General features: G+C 50.4%; 2 protein-coding genes across 7 annotated transcripts in view; one reads left to right on the top strand and one right to left on the bottom strand.

Annotated features, from left to right (window-relative positions):
- The first annotated feature begins 1298 nt into the window (after positions 1 to 1298).
- rffl (ring finger and FYVE-like domain containing E3 ubiquitin protein ligase) lies at positions 1299 to 15018 on the top strand. Of its 3 annotated transcripts, none has more exons than XM_089014021.1 (6): positions 1307 to 2320; positions 3741 to 3913; positions 3978 to 4178; positions 4838 to 4990; positions 10066 to 10276; positions 12852 to 15018. In XM_089014021.1, the coding sequence occupies exons 1-6, from the start codon at positions 2260 to 2262 to the stop codon at positions 13034 to 13036; spliced, it is 984 nt and encodes a 327-aa protein (XP_088870147.1). In that variant the 5' UTR covers positions 1307 to 2259; the 3' UTR covers positions 13037 to 15018. The 3 variants fall into 3 exon arrangements, with proteins under 3 accessions (XP_088870149.1, XP_088870147.1, XP_088870148.1); XM_089014022.1 differs by having other exon boundaries at positions 1312 to 2320; positions 10066 to 10264; XM_089014023.1 differs by lacking the exon at positions 4838 to 4990 and having other exon boundaries at positions 1299 to 2320.
- dgkd (diacylglycerol kinase delta) overlaps positions 14920 to 18593 on the bottom strand; it is a 19557-nt gene continuing 15883 nt past the window's right edge. For all 4 annotated transcript variants that reach the window (XM_089014015.1, XM_089014017.1, XM_089014019.1 and 1 more), the window contains 5 exons: positions 16658 to 16750; positions 16470 to 16589; positions 16269 to 16386; positions 16065 to 16195; positions 14920 to 15999 (listed from right to left, as the gene is read on the bottom strand). In XM_089014015.1, coding sequence (XP_088870141.1) covers positions 15910 to 15999; positions 16065 to 16195; positions 16269 to 16386; positions 16470 to 16589; positions 16658 to 16750 — 552 coding nt within the window. In that variant the 3' untranslated portion in view covers positions 14920 to 15909. The remainder of the gene's footprint in view (positions 16000 to 16064; positions 16196 to 16268; positions 16387 to 16469; positions 16590 to 16657; positions 16751 to 18593) is intronic.

Here is an 18593-nt window from a genome sequence, read left to right as displayed (position 1 = left end):
GAAACCTTCGCATCGATCACATTGTACTGTTTGTTGTTATTATTCAATTATCAATTTTACGAGTTAGCATGATAGCATTATTCATATGAAAAGCAAATTAGCAACAGCTGACCATCATACCAGAATAACCACAGGGAAAGTGAAAGTTAGCATCCACTAACTGCACAGATAAAGCCATATCAATAAAAAATACGGTGGGGCCTCGGTTTACGAACACCTTACCTTACCAACTTTTCGGTTTACGAACGTCAAATTTATGAAAATTAAACCTTGAAAAAGCCACTACTTTCCGCGATACACACGCACCACGGCTGGCGGAGTGATCTTGGGCGGAAGCACACGACTTCATTTTACAGTACAGTTTATTCCTTTAATTATCCTTATGGAATATGACTCTGTTTCCAAACAGCAATTCCCTCTGATCTCCGACCTCCAACGCCATTCCATCAATGACCATCAAAAATGTAAATCAAGTCACTTTATTAAACAGTGCAGTGTATCTTTCATTACAATACAATAGCACATTTATTATACATAGAATAAGGTATTTTGTGTGTAGTTTTAAGGCTTATTTAGTTGAAAATTATATTGTATGGAAACTTGGGAACCGATTATTCTCATTTTAATGGTTCCCTATGGGAACATTTTTTTGGGGGATACACACTTTTCGCCTTACACACTGCGAACCAATTAAGTTCGTAAGCCAAGGTATCACTGTATATGATGTAGTGTATTTTTTTACACGAGTAATTTGTTTTTCACATAATTTTTGGTAGTTAATTAATTTAAACAAACACAAAACTGAGGAGCCATTTGGGAGCCAAAAGAGCCAGTTCTTTTTAGTGAGCCGAGCCAAAAGAACCGCAATTCCCATCACTACTTCCCAATCATTTCCTTTCTTCTGGTGGCTCTTGACTTTGGTCCAGTTTCAAGGATGCTTTTGCTGTTCTTCAGCTCAATTCCAAAGGCTTCAACCCCCGTCGAGAAGCCAACCCGGGAGCCGCCCGGGCAAACCATCCACTACCGTCAAGCGCTTGAGTTTCTTTGCGCCTTTTCGCATTTTGCCGAGGCTCCGACGCCATCTCAAAGTCAAAGTCAGCTTTCTTGTCAAATCTGCTAATATCCATGACATACGGCACAGATGAAATGACGGTCCCCTCGGACCCAACGTGCAAGGCAATTGACAATTGACAATACATGTCATTTGTGAATATAAAGTGAGGTCGTATCGTATGTAAAGTGACGTAGTGTAGTCATGCAAAAACAAAAAAGTGAGGTCTTTCAAAAAAAGTGAGAAAGAACAAAAAATAGAGTTCAGGATGATTGTACAGCGTGTACTCAGAGTTCGGTGAGTGTGGCAGTGGGAAGGGGCAGGGGGGGCAGGGCTGGAAGGGATTGGAGTCTCAACTCATTGACGAGCCCCAGCGACGTGCGTCGGGCCTTCTCCCCGAGACCGGATGGAGGGCGAGTGAGCGTCCCGAGCGGAAAGCATCCAAGCGCGCCTGTGGTGGCGGCGACCCCCAAACTAGACCAGCGGTTGCAAGCCATCACGGCCGGGAACCGCTTCGGCCATCTCGGGTACTGCGCGCAAACCTCAAGCTTCCTGGACTCTGGTGGAGGACCCCGGCCGGCTCCATGGGGGACGCGCAGCACCCGAGGGCTCAGACCACGACTTCTATCGACCTTTTGTGATCGTGACTAGCCAATGATCGTATCACTAGCCGCGAGTGATAAGCGCACACTGTGTCTGTAGCGAGCTGCATAAGCAAATATATTTTTGTGTTGATTTCATTGCCATTTTGTCAACTCACAACAGCTGGAGGAGAAGAAATAGATTTGGTTGGAGATTAAAGCCATTTTCAAGACGGACTTTTCAAGGATCAATGGACATAGCTGACTAGCCAGCTATGAGCTATCTATTAGCTAGCTAGCGTTCTATCTTGAGTAACTTCCGGGCTGAGTGAACGCTGGCGCGTGTGGCCGCCGCTGCTCACCCACAGAAAAGCTGATCCTATGACTGTAAAGTGACCTTGAGAGTTTTGAAATGTGCTTAGAAATGAATTGTATTATTATTAGTATTAGTAGTAGTAGTATTTAAGCTCCCGCGGTCAAAAGGTCACCATTTTGTCGAGTTTCTATTTGTTTGTTTTGATAATAAAATGTCATCAAAGCGATCGCGCCTTGCTATGACGCGGAGGACAATCTGCGTTTCGCGGGCGCGCCACCTGCGTGCGACCCGATGACGTAGGCGGCCACTTGATGACGTCGGCGGCCACCTCGTCCCCGTTTGGCTCGCGAGTCGCCGTCGAAGTGGCGTCAGGTGAGAACGGCTCGGCTTCTCTCTTTGCTTCTTTCCTCTCCTTCGTGTCGATGCGCTCGTCCGGCGGCCGCCGTCGTCGAACTCGGGAAACTTTATTCGGCTTCTCTCGTCGCGTGACGAAGGCGCCGCTAGCTCGGTTAGCTTAGCGCACTCGATGGAGCAACTCGTGGAAAGTGCGAGAAAAGTGGGTCGCAAAGTTGTCCTCTTCGGATGGCCTCGACGTCGCCATTTGAACGTTTGAAAGGGCCTTGCTCTCTTTAGTCTCGACGTCAAAGTGGCGGAAGTCAAAGCGCACCGTTTGAAACCCCCCAAAAAACAAACGTCCAGCCTCCAAAGTCTCGCTTTCACTTGACTTGAACGTAAACGTCGACGTAAAAAGTCACGAAAGCTCCCACGCACGCACGACGCACGACGTTGGCCTCAACTTTGCCTGACACGAATCCAAAGTGGCTTGAAAACAACAATAAAAGTCGATCGTCGAGCAAACGAGAGGCTGGAGTTTCTCTTGCCTCGCAGGATGCCGACGGGATGACCTCTGAATGACCTCCGACTGATGAAAAGTGTGCTCGACTACTTCTTTGGGCTTTTCCCGACTTGGGGTCGCCGCGGCCAATCAGTGTCCTCCATCTTCAGAGGTTTGATCGGCATGTTTGTTTTGGCCAAGCTTTGTCGCGGGATGCCCTTCCTGACACAAGCCTCTGGATTTATCCCGGCCGGGGACCGGCACAAGAAGACACTGGCTTATGTCCCCTTGTGGCTGCAGATCAAGCAACTCTATGAACTTAATAAAGATGAAGATGCGCTCAGTAAAAGGCTCCCAAACACAAAATGGTCATCGGCAAAGCAACATTGAAAAAAGCAAAAGTACACTCACCATTTTGATGACAATGCTCTGATCTTACCGTGAAGTGGGCATCGCTTGCACTACGTTACACCACAAACAGAATTTATAAGTCCTTTAAGACGCTTTATCTTCCAGTCACAGTGTGTGTGTGTGTGTGTGTGTGTGTGTGTGTGTGTGTGTGTGTGTGTGTGTGTGTGTGTGTGTGTGTGTGTGTGTGTGTGTGTGTGTGTGTGTGTGTGTGTGTGTGTATATATAAATGATCGAAATTAATCTTTGAGGCGAAAATCTTAGCTCCCAAGTCTGAAAATGCCTGATGAGTATGAATGTACAATGTGAATTTGAATGAGTGGCGGTGGCCATTTTGCATCCACATTGTAGTGTCTGCAAGTCATGAGAACAAGTTAGCGGGCACCGGGGCAGACAAGTCTGAAAATGCGCCCGTAAAGTTGCCTGGCCAAAAGCGTTTGCCAGAAAGCTGCCCGGTTGCCGTCTTCTTGCCCCTTTGGGTGGGAAAAGTCTGTCTGCGGTCTGGTTTTGTCTGCCGCCGCCACAAATGCGCCTGTCGTCCGTTGTCAGAAATGTGGGCGTCGTGTTGTCCTTGGCCGTGCTCGGACCGGGAGGATCAGGAGACGCCAGGGGCGGAGCGGCATCCCGCCTCCTACGCCAACTCGGCCTTCGGCGGCCAGCCGACGCCGCGACGACACGCCTGCAAAGCTTGCGGGCGCCGCCTGGACGCGCCCGCCGCCAAGGTAAGCGACCGAGTCCGCTTCGGGTACGCGGCGATACTAACCGGCCGTCCGCCGGGCCCGCCAGCACGTGTGCGCCGACTGCAAAGAGAACTACTGCGGCGGCTGCTGCTCGGCGCAGGCGGAGCCCCGCCCCCGCCTGTGTCACACCTGCCGGCGTTTCCACGGCAACCTGTCGCAACGCGCCGAGCTGATGAAACTCAAAGTCAAAGAGCTGCGAGACTACCTGCACCTGCACCGCGTGGCCACGCATCTCTGTCGAGAGAAGGTACGCTACGCGCTCAGCCTCAAATTCGACCAAACAAAAGCTGCCAAAATGGGTGGGGGCGGGGCCAGATGCGTCGAGGGGGGCCTTGCGCCCGCCCGCCAATGATGAGATCTTGACCTCCAATAGAATTTGTGCTGATTTTGGTGATCAAAGGAAGAAGACGCAGGCGTCAACGGCTTTCCGTCCACTCGCGTGCGCTTTTCTTTTGTAGCATTTTTTGCCCGCATTGTAGTTCCGATTTCTTCTCCGGGCCAGTTATGAATTTGGGGAAAGCCGCCCACATACGACTACGACTCATCACAAATTGATGAAGGACTCGTTTTCAAATCCAAAGTGGAGAATAATGACTCTTGATGTGCTTTAAATCCGAAAATAGGACCTTTTGGTGGGGACTTTAGCAAGCACCGTGGAACGTGACGCGCTTCGTTTGCTTTTGCCGGTCCGGATTTGGCCCCCGGGCCTTGACTTTGACACCGGTGCGAAAAGCCACGCGCGCTTCCTGCAGAAGACATAAAGTCTCGGATGGCTCCTTTGAGTTGCGCCATCTCGCAATCGCAATCGGTCAGGCGCGCTCCAGGCCAAGCCGCCCCCGAGAGGCGCCGGCCGTTCGTACTCGCTCGTCTCCCCGCTATTGGCTAACGAAAGGCGCCGGTGCGCAGGAGGAGCTGGTGGAACTGATCCTGAGTCAGCAGCCTTCTCCGTCCGAAGCCCCCTTTGACGGCGACGCCTCCGACCGGACTGCCGCCGCCGGGACTCCCGAGACCGCCCTCGCCGATGACGACGCCTTGGACGGGCGGCGGCCGACCAACCGGGTAGGACGTGATGTCACGAGCGCTTTCCGGGCTTTCGCCGCTTCCGTCGTTTGGCGGAAGCGGCGAAATGCGCCAACCCTTTCGTTTTGCCTTTTCAATGGAAAAAAATAGAGCAGAGGGCGGGAACCTTTTTGGCAAAGAGAGCCATAAAAGTCAATTTAGAAAGTTTTTTTTAGGGTGTGGGAGACACACACACACACACGCACGCACGTGATTTCAACAAAATGTCAGAATCCATCCATCCATCCATCCATCCATCCATCTTCTGCCACTTATCCGGGGTCGGGTCGCGGTGGCAGCAGCTTCAGTAGGGAGGCCCAGACGGTCCCTCTCTCCAGCCACTTTTCTAGTTCGTCCCGGCGGATCCCGAAGCGTTTACAGGCCGGCTGGGAGACATAGTCTCTCCAGCGTGTTCCGGGTTGTCCCCGGGTTTCCTGCCAGTGGGGCATGCTCGGAACACCTCACGAGGGAGGCGTCCCGGGGGCGTCCTAATCAGATGCCCGAGCCACCTCATCTGGCTCCTCTCGATGTGGAGGAGAAGCGGCTCGACTTTGAGCCCCTCCCGGATGACCGAGCTTCTCACCTTATCTCTAAGGGAGAGCCCGGACACCCGACGGAGAAAGCTCATTTGGGCCGCTTGCATCCGGGATCTCGTTCTTTCGGACACAACCCGTAGCTCGTGACCATAGATGAGGGTTGGGACGTAGATCGAGCGGTAGATTGAGAGCTTGGCTTTTTGGCTCAGCTCCTTCTTCACCACGACAGATCGGTACAAAGTCCGCATCACGGCAGACGCCGCACCGATCCGCCTGTCGACCTCTCGCTCCCTCACACCCTCACTCGTGAACAAGACACCCAGATACTTAAACTCCTCCCCTTGAGGCAAAATCTCCTCCCCGACGCGGAGAGGGCACTCCACCCTTTTCCGACTGAGAACCATTGTCTCAGATTTGGAGGTGCTGATTCTCATCCCAGCCGCTTCACATTCAGCTGCGAGACGCTCCAGCGAGAGTTAGAGAGCTCCACTTGAAGGCCCCAACAGTACAACATCATCTGCAAAAAGCAGAGATGCTATACTGAGGCCACCGAAACGGAAACCTTCAACGCTTCGGCTGCGCCTAGAAATTCTGTCCATAAAGGTTATGAACAGAATCGGTGACAAAGGGCAGCCTTGGCGGAGCCCAACCCTCACTGGAAACGATTCCGACTTACTGCTGGCAATGCGAACTAGACTCTGACATCGGTCATATAGGGACCGAACGGCCCGTATCAGCCGCTCCTGTACCCCATACTCCTGAAGTACCCTCCACAGAACTCCACGAGGGAAACGGTCAAACGCTTTCTCCAAGTCCACAAAACACATGTAGACTGGTTGGGCGAATTCCCATGCGCCCTCGAGGACCCTGCTAAGGGTGTAGAGCTGGTCCACTGTTCCACGGCCGGGACGAAAGCCACACTGTTCCTCCTCAATCTGAGGCTCGACTTTCCGACGGACCCGCCCCTCTAGGACCCCTGAATAGACCTTTCCAGGGAGGCTGAGGAGTGTGATCCCTCTGTAGTTGGAACACACCAAGGGGACCACCACCCCGGTCTGCCAATCCAGAGGCACTCTCCCCGATGACCACGCAATGTTGCAGAGGCGTGTCAGCCAGGACAGCCCCACAACATCCAGAGCCTTTAGGAACTCCGGTCGGATCTCATCCACCCCCGGGGCCTTGCCACCGAGGAGCTTTTTAACCACCTCGGTGACTTCAGTCACAAGGATCGGAGGGCCCACCTCGGAGTCCCCAGACACTGCTTCCTCCAAGGAAGGCGTGTTGGTGGAGTTGAGGAGGTCTTTGAAGTACTCTGCCCACCGGTTCACGACGTCTCGAGTCGAAGTCAGCAGCGCCCCACTTTCACTGTACACAGTGTTAGTGGTGCACTGCTTTCCCCTCCTGAGACGCCGGATGGTGGACCAGAATTTCCTCGAAGTGGTCCGGAAGTCTGCTTCCATGGCCTCATCGAACTCTTCCCATGCCCGTGTTTTTGCCTCGGCGACCACCGAGGCTACATTCCGCTTGGCTAGTCGATACGTGTCAGCTGTCTCAGGAGTCCCACAGGCTATATAAGCCCGGTAGGACTCCTTCTTCAGCTTTACGGCATCCCTTACTACAGGTGTCCACCAGCGAGTACGGGGATTGCCGCCACGACAGGCACCAACCACCTTACGGCCGCAACTCTGATTTGCCGCCTCAGCAAGGGAGGTACGGAACATGGTCCATTCGGACTCAATGTCCCCCACCTCGCCCGGGACATGTGTATAGTTCTGCCGGAGGTGGGTGTTGAAACTCCTTCTGACAGGGGATTCTGCCAGACGTTCCCAACAAACCCTCACAACACGTTTGGGTCTTCCAGGTCGGACTGGCATCTTCCCCCACCAACGGAGCCTACTCACCACCAGGTGGTGATCAGTTGACAGCTCCGCCCCTCTCTTCACTCGAATGTCCAAAACATGAGGCCGCAAATCCGATGATACAACTATAAAGTCAATCATCGAACTGCAACCAAGGGTGTCCTGGTGCCACGTGCACATATGGATACCCTTATGTTTAAATAAAGCGTTTGTTATAGAAAGTCCGTGTTGAGCACAGAAGTCTAATAACAAGACACCACTCCTGTTCTGATCGGGGGGGGGGGCATTCCTCCCAATCACGCCCTTCCAGGTCCCACTGTCATTGCCCACATGAGCATTGAAATCGCCCAGCAGAACAAGGGAGTCCCCAGGGGGAGCGCTCTTCAGCACACCCCCTAAGGTCTCCAAAAAGGATGGGTACACTGAACTGCTGTTTGGTGCATATGCACAGACAACAGTCAGAACCCGTCCCCCACCTGAAGGCGGAGGGAAGCAACCCTTTCGTCTACTGGGGTGAATCCCAATGTACAGGCGGCGAGTCGGGGGGCAATAAGTATGCCGACACCTGCTCTACGCCTCTCACCGTGGGCAACTCCAGAGTGGAAGAGAGTCCAACCCCTCTCGAGAGGGCTGGTACCGGAACCCAGGCTGTGCGTGGAGGCAAGCCCAACTATGTCTAGTCGGAACTTTTCAACCTCGTGCACCAGCTCAGGCTCCTTCCCTGTAAGAGAGGTGACATTCCACGTCCCCAGAGCTAGCTTCTGCAGTCGAGGGTCGGACCGCCAGGGTCCCCGCCTTTGGCTGCTGCCCAGCTCACATTGCACCCGACCCCTCTGGCCCCTCCCATGGGTGGTGAGCCCTTGAGAAGGGGGACCCACGTTTCCTCTTCGGGCTGAGCCCGACCGGGCCCCATGGGTGTAGGCCCGGCCACCAGGCGCTCGCCAACGAGCCCCATCTCCAGGCCTGGCTCCAGAGAGAGGCCCCGGTGACCCGCGTCCGGGCAAGGGAAAACCAAATCCATTTGTCTTTTTCATCATATGGGGTCTTCTGAGTCGTACTTTGTCTGGTCCCTCACCCAGGACCTGTTTGCCATGGGTGACCCTACCAGGGGCATGAAGCCCCAGACAACCTAGCTCCTAGGATCATTGGGACACACAAACCCCTCCACCACGGTAAGGTGACGACTCATGGAGGGGAAAATGTCTGAATGTATTATTTAAAATAACTTTGGGATCACACTCAGTATTAAAGGACAAGCGACGCCTGCCGACAAGTTGCGTCCATCATTCGTCAACTGACTTTTCTACTGAGCGCATTTGACAAAGATTCCACCACATAGAGCTGCTAGATTTGCCCTTTTAAGACTCGCGCTGAATATTCCGGAAGTCTTGTTTTTGAGTTGATGACGATGCCGGACGTGACGTCACGTCTGGAACGGCCCTGACCGAGAAAGCCACACACAATGCATTTTGGGTACTTTGTTTGGTCTGGATGGCAACATTAGAAGGAAAACACATAAATAATGCGATGGTGAATGGTTGTGTGTTGCACCAAGACAACTATTTGATATTCGCTGACACAAATTCCCAGCAGACAAATCAGCCCATTTCCAACGGAGCTTGAGCGCCATCTTGTGCATTTTCTAGGATGCTACACATCAGTCTTGACGCCTCAAAATGACCCGGAAAGACTTCTTTCATCGATTGCAAACATGTATACTTTCCTCTTCAGAACTATTTGAATCCTATTCCTAACTGGATGCGTAACAAGAAAGCATCTTCTCCCAATCTGAAGCCATTGTTTGGATTGTCCAGCAAGGCGAGACGTCTTGGCGTGACGTCTCGAACAAGGGGGCGGGACCTTCGGAAACTCGCCATTTCTGGGCTCATTTTGAAGTCGTTTTGGGACACTTTTCGTCATTTTGATTGGTGTTTTGCATTTGACTCAAAATATCATAGTGCGTGTTGTGGGTATTTTAGATGCTATCAAACGTTTTTCTCATGTCAGTTAGGAAACAAAAAAATGGTGTCGTTTGTCCTTGAATATGAATGCTTTTCCATTCCTCATGATTGGTCAAAAAAATGATCGGAATGAAAGTCAATTTGCCGTGTACATACGCAAGCTTACTGCTAGCTAAGTTACTGCTAGCCTGCACACTGTTCATTAGCTTGCACGCTAATATAGTGTAGTATATTGATGCTAAGGTTAGCATGGGGTTCGTCAAAGTGCCACTGCTATTCAACTGTTTCATTCACGGCATCGCTTCATTGCAAATTAGAATCGGAACCTTTTCTCTCCACAAAGGTGAATCCTTCCGTCCATTCAACATCATTTTTCAACTCGTCAGGCTTATTTAAAAAGGGGGCGTTTACCTGGTTTGACATCAACGGCCATAGCTCAGTATCATCCAATCCAAATTGCGCTTTCTGCTAACTGCCGCCCAAACAGGAAACGAAGAGTGAAAAAGTGAGATTTTTATCGGCGAGCCAGATGCGATCATCAAAAGAGCCAGATATGGCTCAAGAGCCGTCGGCTCCCGGCATCGCCGCCTTAGTTTCCGTGATGACTTTGCGGCCAAGGCGGCGCTCTGGCCTGAACTGGCCTTTGAAGCCTTTGGCTCCGACTTTGGCCAATTTGCAGAGAAAAGTCCCAAAAGCGGGATGTGCTCTCCTCCCTTCAGGGGCGGGACCCCAAGGACGACGGCCGGGAAGCGGCGGGCCGCCGGGCGTCGCTGTCGGACTTGGCCGGCGAGGACGAGGTGGACGCGCTGACTGTGCGGCAGCTGAAGGAAATCCTGGCCAGGAACTTTGTCAACTTCAAAGGCTGCTGCGAGAAGTGGGAGCTGATGGACAGAGTCGCTCGCCTCTACCGCGACCGCCGTGAGCACCGCCGTGAGCGCCCACCGCGCAAATCACATTTTCATTGCCGCTCTTGTACGCACGCGCGACGGACGGACGGACGGACCGACCGACCTTGTGAATAATGGCGTCTCGCTTTGGCTCTTTGATTTTTGCTGCCGTAAAATGGCCGCTGGGCAACAAGTCCATTGCGCCCGCGCCACTTCCATTGGACTGGATTGGCCTTTATTAGTCTCGCAGTGGAGAAATTGACATTCCATGCCAACGGAAAGAATAATAATAATAATACATTTGATTTCCAAGCACCTTTCAAAACTCTCAAGGACACTTGACAGTCACAGGATAAGTTTTTTTTTCTGTAGGTGAGCAGGAGCAGCCACACACGCCAGCGTTCACTCAAGCCGGATGAAACTCAAATAGATAGCAAGCTAACTAGCTAGTGAATAGATCGCTAATAATAATCATCATTTCATTTCTAAGCGACTTTCAAAATTCTCAAGGTCACGTTACAGTCACAGGATAAGTTGTTTCTGTAGGTGAGCAGCGGCAGCCACACGCGCCAGCATTCACTCACCCCGGAAGCTAGCTAGATAATAGCTAGTTAATATCTAGCCATCGAGACAGATACGTCCGTGTAAGCTCTCAGTGGTACATGAGTGGTCCATCGATGAGAATGTTTCTTCAGCCGTCATTTTTTGAAGGTGACGACGTTTCGCCTCCTATCCTTCGTCAGCTTCCTGTCCTTCGTCAGATAGGAGGCGAAACGTCCGACACTTTCAAAAAATGACGGCTGAAGAAACATTCTCATCGATCGGGACAGATAGCAAATAGATAGCTAGCAAGATAACCAGCTAATTAGCCAGATAGCTAATAGACAACAAACAGATAGCCAGTTAGATAGCTAGCTATGCAGCTAGTTAGTTAGATAGCAAATAGACAGCTAGCTAGATAGCCAGCTAAATAGTACGATAGCCATTAGCTAGCGAATAGATAGCCGATAGCTAGTGAATAGATAGCTAATACAATCCATATTGATTGAAATGCCACTTGAATGTCCACTTTCATTCGTCCCGTTGCTTTATCATGTCGAAAATGTCTCCAAACAACGTATTTTATTAAGGGGGGTGTTTATGTAAAGGCCAAACGCGTCACTCATCGTTCGCTGTCAAGTGTCTGAATGTGATAGCGATGTGTCGTTCGCAAACGAGCCGGCTCTCTGAAGTGAACCAAGAGGGTCGGCTCCCAACAAGGAGCCGATTTTTGGTTTTGTTTTTTGTCCTCCTTCTCCCAGACCCAGTCTTTGGTCAAAGTCGCGTGTGATTGGTCAAGATTCGTGTTACAGGAAGAAGGGGAGAATTACAGTCACACAAAGAATCATAGTAGAATCATATCTGACAAAGAACGGGTGAAAAAAGCCAAGGCTGTTTGTCTAACAACTGACTGCTGGCCATCCCGAACCACCGCATCCTACTTGTCACTTACATGCCACTTCCGGGTTGAGTGAACGCTGGCGCGTGTGTCTGCCGCTGCTCACCCACAGAAAAGCTGATTCTGTGATTGTAAAGTGACCTTGAGAGTTTTGAAAGGCGCTTAAAATGAAATGTATTATTAGTATTTATTGCAAATTTCAAAGTGGGGACATGTCGGCTGGATTGTTTTGAGTTGAATGAGAGCCACATTTCTGACAACTTAGCAGAGAAGCTGGGGAGGTACTGCGGGACGCATGCACTGTTTTAGAGCAGGTCACTGGAGATCAGTGTAGACAGGTACACTGGACAAATCCTATCACATTATGCTGTTGTTATTATTATTCAATTATTATCAATTTTACTAGTTGCTATGATAGCATTATTCATATGAAAAGCAAATGAGTGACAGCTGATCATCAGACCACAGTAACCACAGGGAAAGGGAAAGTTAGCATCCACTCACTCTGTGAACATAGAAATCAAGCCATATCAATAAAAATAGTTGATATAGTGTATATTTTACATGAGTAATTCGTTTTTCACATAATTTTACATGATTTTTGGTAGTTAATTTAAGAAAAAAAAAACAAGGAGCCATTTGAGAGCCAAAAGAGCCAGATCTTTTTAGTGAGCTGAGCCAAAAGAAGCGGCTCTCTGAAAGAAGCCGGAATTCCCATCACTACTGTGCACATATAAATAAAAATATTTGACAGCTGATCATCAGACCAGAGTAACCACAAGGAAAGGGAAAGTTAGCATCCACTCACTCTGTCAACATAGAAATCAAGCCATATCAATAAAAAAATAGTTGATATAGTGTATATTTTACACGAGTTATTAGTTTTTCACAGAATTATACATGATTTTTGGTCAGTAATTTACGCAACAAAAAACGAGGACCTATTTGGGAGCCAAAAGGGGCGGATCTTTTTAGTGAGCCGAGCCAAAAGAACCGGCTCTCTGAAAAGAGCCGCAATTCCCATCACGAGAATGGGAGGAGGAGCAGGAGGAATATGAGGAACGAGGTGTGATGGCGGCAGAGTGTTTTGACGCCTTCACTCGTCGACATTTTCCGCTTTGTTTTCGGCACGACATCTTTCAGCCGCCACGTCAAACCGTTCCCGTCCGTCTCCTTCCAGAAGAGGACGGCGTCCCGGCGGGCCCGGACGGCAACTTGTGCCGCATCTGCATGGACTCCGCCATCGACTGCGTGCTGCTTGAGTGCGGTCACATGATCACGTGCACCCCTTGCGGCAAGCGCATGAGCGAGTGTCCCATCTGCCGCCAGTTTGTCATCAGGGCCGTCCACGTCTTCAGATCCTGACGCAGGTACCGGGAGGGGCGTCGTCCGCCCGCCCGCGTGGGGGCGGTGACACGGCAAACAACCAAAAGGCTGGTTTACCCCAAAATGGTGGCCCACCTGGACCAGGTCGCGCCACTCGCTCAAAGTCTTGACGTTGAGGCCTGTGAGGCCAAAGCCTTGCCGGGGGGGGATTTCTTTGGATTTTGTTTTTGGACCCGGCTTGACCCGCACAATGACGACTTTCTGACACTTGGGCCAATCGGCAGCTTTCCAATAAAAACCTGTTCCTTAGCGGGACACAATGTTCCCTCTCAGCTGCGCAATCGCACACCGTTTGCACGTAACAAAAATCACGTACAATTGTGTGAAAAACAAATTTCTTATGTATAAATACACTATATCAAATATTTTTATTTATATGGCTCTATTTATATGTGCGCAGAATTAGTGGATGTTAAACTTTCCCTTTCACTTTCCCTGTGGTTACTCTGGTCTGACGATCAGCTGTCACTAACTTGCCTTTCATATTAATAATGCTATCATACCAACTCGTAAAAAATATAATTGAATAATAATAACAATGTCCATAATACCATTTGTCCACCTGTCTACCCTAACCCCCCTCCCCCTCTTCACTGCTGTGTGTGTCTAATTCTCCCCTCCCTCCTCTTCCACGGATATCGACCAATCACATGCGGCTTTAACCGAAAACTGGGGGCGGGGAATAGAGGACAAAATAAGTCGGCTCCCATTTCCGGCTCCTTGTTAGGAACTGGCTCTCTGTGTTTACTTCAGAGATCCGGCTCGTTCACGAACGACACATCTGATTGGATTGGATTTGCCTTTATTAGTCTCGCAGTGGAGAAATTTCCATTTCACAGCAGCAAAGTGATAAAAGGAATGAAAGTAGAAAAACAAAATATGTGAGCCGCTGGAAAGGCAGCTACTCTCGCGGCGCCGTCTTGAAGTCAAAAGAACAAACAAAAAAAACTACATAACAAATAACACAGAGAGACATTCATTCTTTAGCACTTTCTGTGCTATCTTTGTTACATAAAGCAGTTCTAGATGAAAGAGGAGAGGATCAAAGCATCTTTTACCAGTGGGTCAGAGACATGATGGTGGAATGTGCACGTTGCTCACAGTTGTCCTCAGTCTGCTCAGACGCATGAAAAATTAGAGGGTACATTGGCAGGACCCAAACCTGTTCCTTAGGCTATCTGGCCATCCGTTAGCTAACTATCTAGCTTTCTATCTATTTGAGTTCCAGTGAAACCTCGGTTTACGAACTCCTTGGCTTATGAACTTTTCGGTTCACGACCGTTACATTTATGAACATTTCACCTTAGCATACGAACTACTTTTCGGGACACACACGGAGCTGCCACAATGAGTGATGTGTCGTTCACGAACGAGCCCGTTCTCCTAACAAGAAAACGGTGGCCACTGTTTTTGTCCTCTATTCCCCGCCCCCAGTCTTCGGTTAAAGCCACGTGATTGGTGAAGAACGCAGCAGTGGGGGATAGAGTTACAGACAGAGAGTGAGGCCGTTCTCCAAAAAACAAAATGGCGTCTTCGGTTAAAGCCACGTGATTGGTCAAGAACGCAGCAGTGGGGGGGGGGGGGGAGTTAAACATTAAAGAGACAGGCAGACAGAGAGAAAACACACACAAGAAACAAAAGTGTGACTGTGAGAATAGTGAGAAATTGGATAGAAAACAGTTAAAATATCCCATCAATCAGGCTCCACAAATAACCCGCACAAGTCGTCTGTACACTTGATGCAAAAAGCGATCAACCCAGCTAAACAGTTTACGATTGATGAAGAACTAGATACAATTATCACAGAGAAAGCACCTAAGAGGGATCGTCGTTCCTCAAGATGGTGAAAGAAGAAGGCGACGTTCCTCATCAAGTGTTTAATGCTAAGAAAACCGCACACTCCATTCCATCACGCCATTAACAACCATCACAAAGGTCAATAAAATGACTATTGTACCGTACAGTTTATTTCTTTCATCATCATACTATAGCACATTTATTATCCATAAAATAAGGTATATTTTGTGTAGTTTTAAAGGACAACCGACATCTCCGGACAAGTTGTGTCCAGAATTTGTAAAATGGCTTCAAATGACTTCTACTGAGCGTATTTTACAAAGATTCCACGGCATATAGCTACATTTTACCTTTTAAGACTCGCGCTGAATATTCCGGAAGTCTTGTTTTGGAGTTGGTGACGAGTCCTCACCCTACGTCACTGAAGGAACGCCCCTGACCGAAGGACACATTGTAGCACTACTTCCATCACGTCAATGCATTTTGCTGTACTTTTTGCTGTACTGTCGGTTGTCCTTTAAGGCTTAGAGAATTAGAAAGTAGAAAATGATGTTTTATGGGGACCTGGGAACGGATTATTCTCATTTTAATGGTTTCCTATGGGAAATTATTTTTTGGGATACACACTTTTCGCCTTACGCATTCTGTCTGGGAACCAGTTAAATTCGTAAGCCAAGGTCCCACTGAACTTCGGGGTTGAGTGAACCCTGGCCCGTGTGGCTTCCACTGCCCACCCACAGAAAAACCATCCTGTGACTGTAAAGTGCGCTCCCATGAAAAAGAAAGCTTTTGGCCACCCAAGAAATGACTTTTATATCCCAACACAACCACAACATGGAGCCGTTTGTTGTCAATCAAACGTCCGTCTGGCGCCGATTGATTTCGGAATGTCCTTCTGCGCAATGCGAACTAAAAGAGGAACGCCGGAAGCCAAAGAAAACAGCGCGTGACTGTCAATAAATAAAATGGCTGCCGCTTGGTCACGTGACAAGGCACAGAAACAATTGGCTGGCGGGACACGGCAGGCGCCGCCCACTCGGACCACCCGGCGTCGCTCAGGCCTCGCTGGCGCTGCTGTTGCGGCTCAAGTCCCGAATGCCCTGAAGGATCCTCTTCACGTGGCCCACCTTGCCCACGCCCAGGTCCTGCGCACAAGTGCCGCGCGCCTTAGAGCGTGTCGGGTGAGCGGGCGCGTGGGGCGGCGCCCTACCTTGAGGTCCCGCCTCTCCAGGTGCAGCAGCTCGCCCCCTCGCACGTCGTGCCGGCCGAAGGTCTCCTTGTACTCGGACAGGCAGAGGAAGTCCAGCCAGGTCCCCACCTCCTCCGTGCCCCACTGCTCCACTGGGACAAACGGGGAGCCGGGCGTTAAGTGGCGGTGCCGCCCGGGCGCTAAGCGACGCGCTGAGGCAATTACCTGGAAGTGCGAGACAGTCGCACGACCCTTTGGCCTTGGGGTTTTTCTCCTTCTTGAACTTGGGCACCAGTCGGAACTTGGTGCCGCGACCGGGCTTGCCCGAGTCGTCCAGGGGGTCCTGGGCACAAAGGTGGCAGAGTGGGGCCTTAGGGTCACCGGCGACCCCTAACCTGGCCAGAGGACTCGAGGGAGCGGGCTTACCTGTTGGTCCGGCGGGTCCAGGGTCAGCTTGAGCCAGGTGACGTCCGGCAGGCGGCTCAGGCGCTGGCGCGCGGCCGTCATTGCTCCGTTCAACTGCTCCTGCTGGGCGGCGTCCAGCACCTGCCCGATGGCGATTGGTCATTTGGCGGCCCGGGACTGGCGCCGGACGCCAGTCTTTGTGTGCATACCATGGACATGTTCCCCGCCAGCAGCAGTTCCGTCTCGCTCAGCAGGGCTTTAACGTCCTGGGCCATGGCCACCACCGTAGCGCAGCTCGCCGCCTGAACGCATAGGACACGCCCCCTCGGACTTTCACATTTGTCAAGCCCGGAAGCCGTTTGGTGAAACCGGACCGGACCGGACCGGAGCAGGGATTGACGGGGCCCGCCGCGCCCACCAGACTTTGTCCACTTGGCTTCCGAATTTGCCAACTTCCCCATTAAAACAAGGAAATAATGATAATCCATTTCCTTTCAAAGTGCCTAACTCTTAAGGTCACTTGACAGTCCCAGGATAAGTTTTTCTGTTGGTGAGCAGCGGCAGCCACATGCGCCAGCATTCACTCAACCCGGAAGTAAATAGATAGACAGCTAGCGAGCCAGTTAATAGATAGCCAACAGATAGATAGCTAGCCACTTACATAGCTAATAGCCAGCTAGCTAGATAGTTAGCTAATACACTGAGCCAGCGTTCACTCAACCCGGAAGTAAATAGATAGAAATCTAGCTAGCCAGCTAATAGATAGCCAACAGATAGATAGCTGGCCACTTAGCTGATATGTTTGAGTCAATGGAGCCGGTTAGTGAATAGGAAAGCGGAGCGGGTGGACCAAATGGACTTCATCTTTGCCCGACCGGGCGAGATGAAGAAGAGCGCTTGCAATCCTGGCTGAGGATAAAGCGCTTCGGATCAGGAGCGTTCAAAGTCATCGTCAGACCAAAACGCCGCTTTTGACGCGGCCCTCCGCGCCATCATATGGACTGAGCTCTCATTGGCCCAATCCTGGTGCGCTCTACTAACTTTGTGACTGCTTTATTTCAAAATGACAACAAATGTGCTAGAGCAGTGGTTCTTAACCTGGGTCACAGGGGTTCGGTGGATCCTCCGCCACAGAGGTCCACCCCTCAGTCCAGACTGCAGTTAGTAGGCACAGTCATTGGAAGAAGGGTTCAGCGAATGAGCATATGAAACTGGTGGGCTTCGGTGCCTACAACAAGATAAAGAACCACTGCGCTAGAGCAACGTAACCACACGGCGTGTCACAACATCAGTGACACTTTAATAAAGGCAGAAGTAAACGCCCAACCATATCAGCTAAGTGGCTAGCTCTCTATCTGTAGGCTATCCATTAGCTGGCTAGCTAGCTTTCTATCTATTTACTTGAGTGAACGCTGGCTCAGTGTATTTAACTATCTAGCTAGCTGGCTATTCGCTATCTATTTGTTGGCTACCTATTACCTATCTATTAGCTGGTTAACTAGCTTTCTATCTCCTTACTTCCGGGTTGAGTGAACGCTGGCGCGTGTGGCTACCGCTGTTCACCCACATAAAAATCGGATGCTGTGACTGTAAAGTGACCTTGAGAGTTTTGAAAGGCGCTCAGAAATGAAATGTATTATTATTTATTTCCTGTAGGTGATCGCTCGCTGTCCATGTTCAGTGCTTTGTTGAAGCGCTAGATCAGGGGTGCTCATTACGTCGATCGCGATCTACTGGTCGATCGCAGCGTGACAGTAAAAAAAAAACATTTGTCAGCCTATCAAACGTCCCGTCACTTGATTGACATACAGGGCAACCATTCAGAACTGAATTTTGACCTTTCGGTCGCCGTGCATGCGTAAACAACGGCGCTAAACGCAGCAAAATTTACAAGCTAGTCAGCGAATTACCTCAGATTTTAAGCCCTTGCTAAAACATATGGTGATCAAAATGAGTGAGAAAGCGGGAGCGAGTCAGGGGGCAAAACATATTACTTTCATACGGAATGGGAAAATGTGGAGCGGCATTTCCGGACTGTTTATGGAATGGAAAATACGACATTGACTTCCCGCCGAAAAGCCAGCTGAGAAAGAGAACGGTGGACGAACTAAAATCCCAGTTGTCCGGACAGCGGTCATTTTTCAC

This window comes from Hippocampus bargibanti, linkage group LG14 (assembly GCF_051943395.1).
Source record: "Hippocampus bargibanti isolate YZ-2025 linkage group LG14, ASM5194339v1, whole genome shotgun sequence".
Classification (NCBI taxonomy): domain Eukaryota; kingdom Metazoa; phylum Chordata; class Actinopteri; order Syngnathiformes; family Syngnathidae; genus Hippocampus; species Hippocampus bargibanti.
This window is presented reverse-complemented; position numbering and strand designations above follow the sequence as displayed.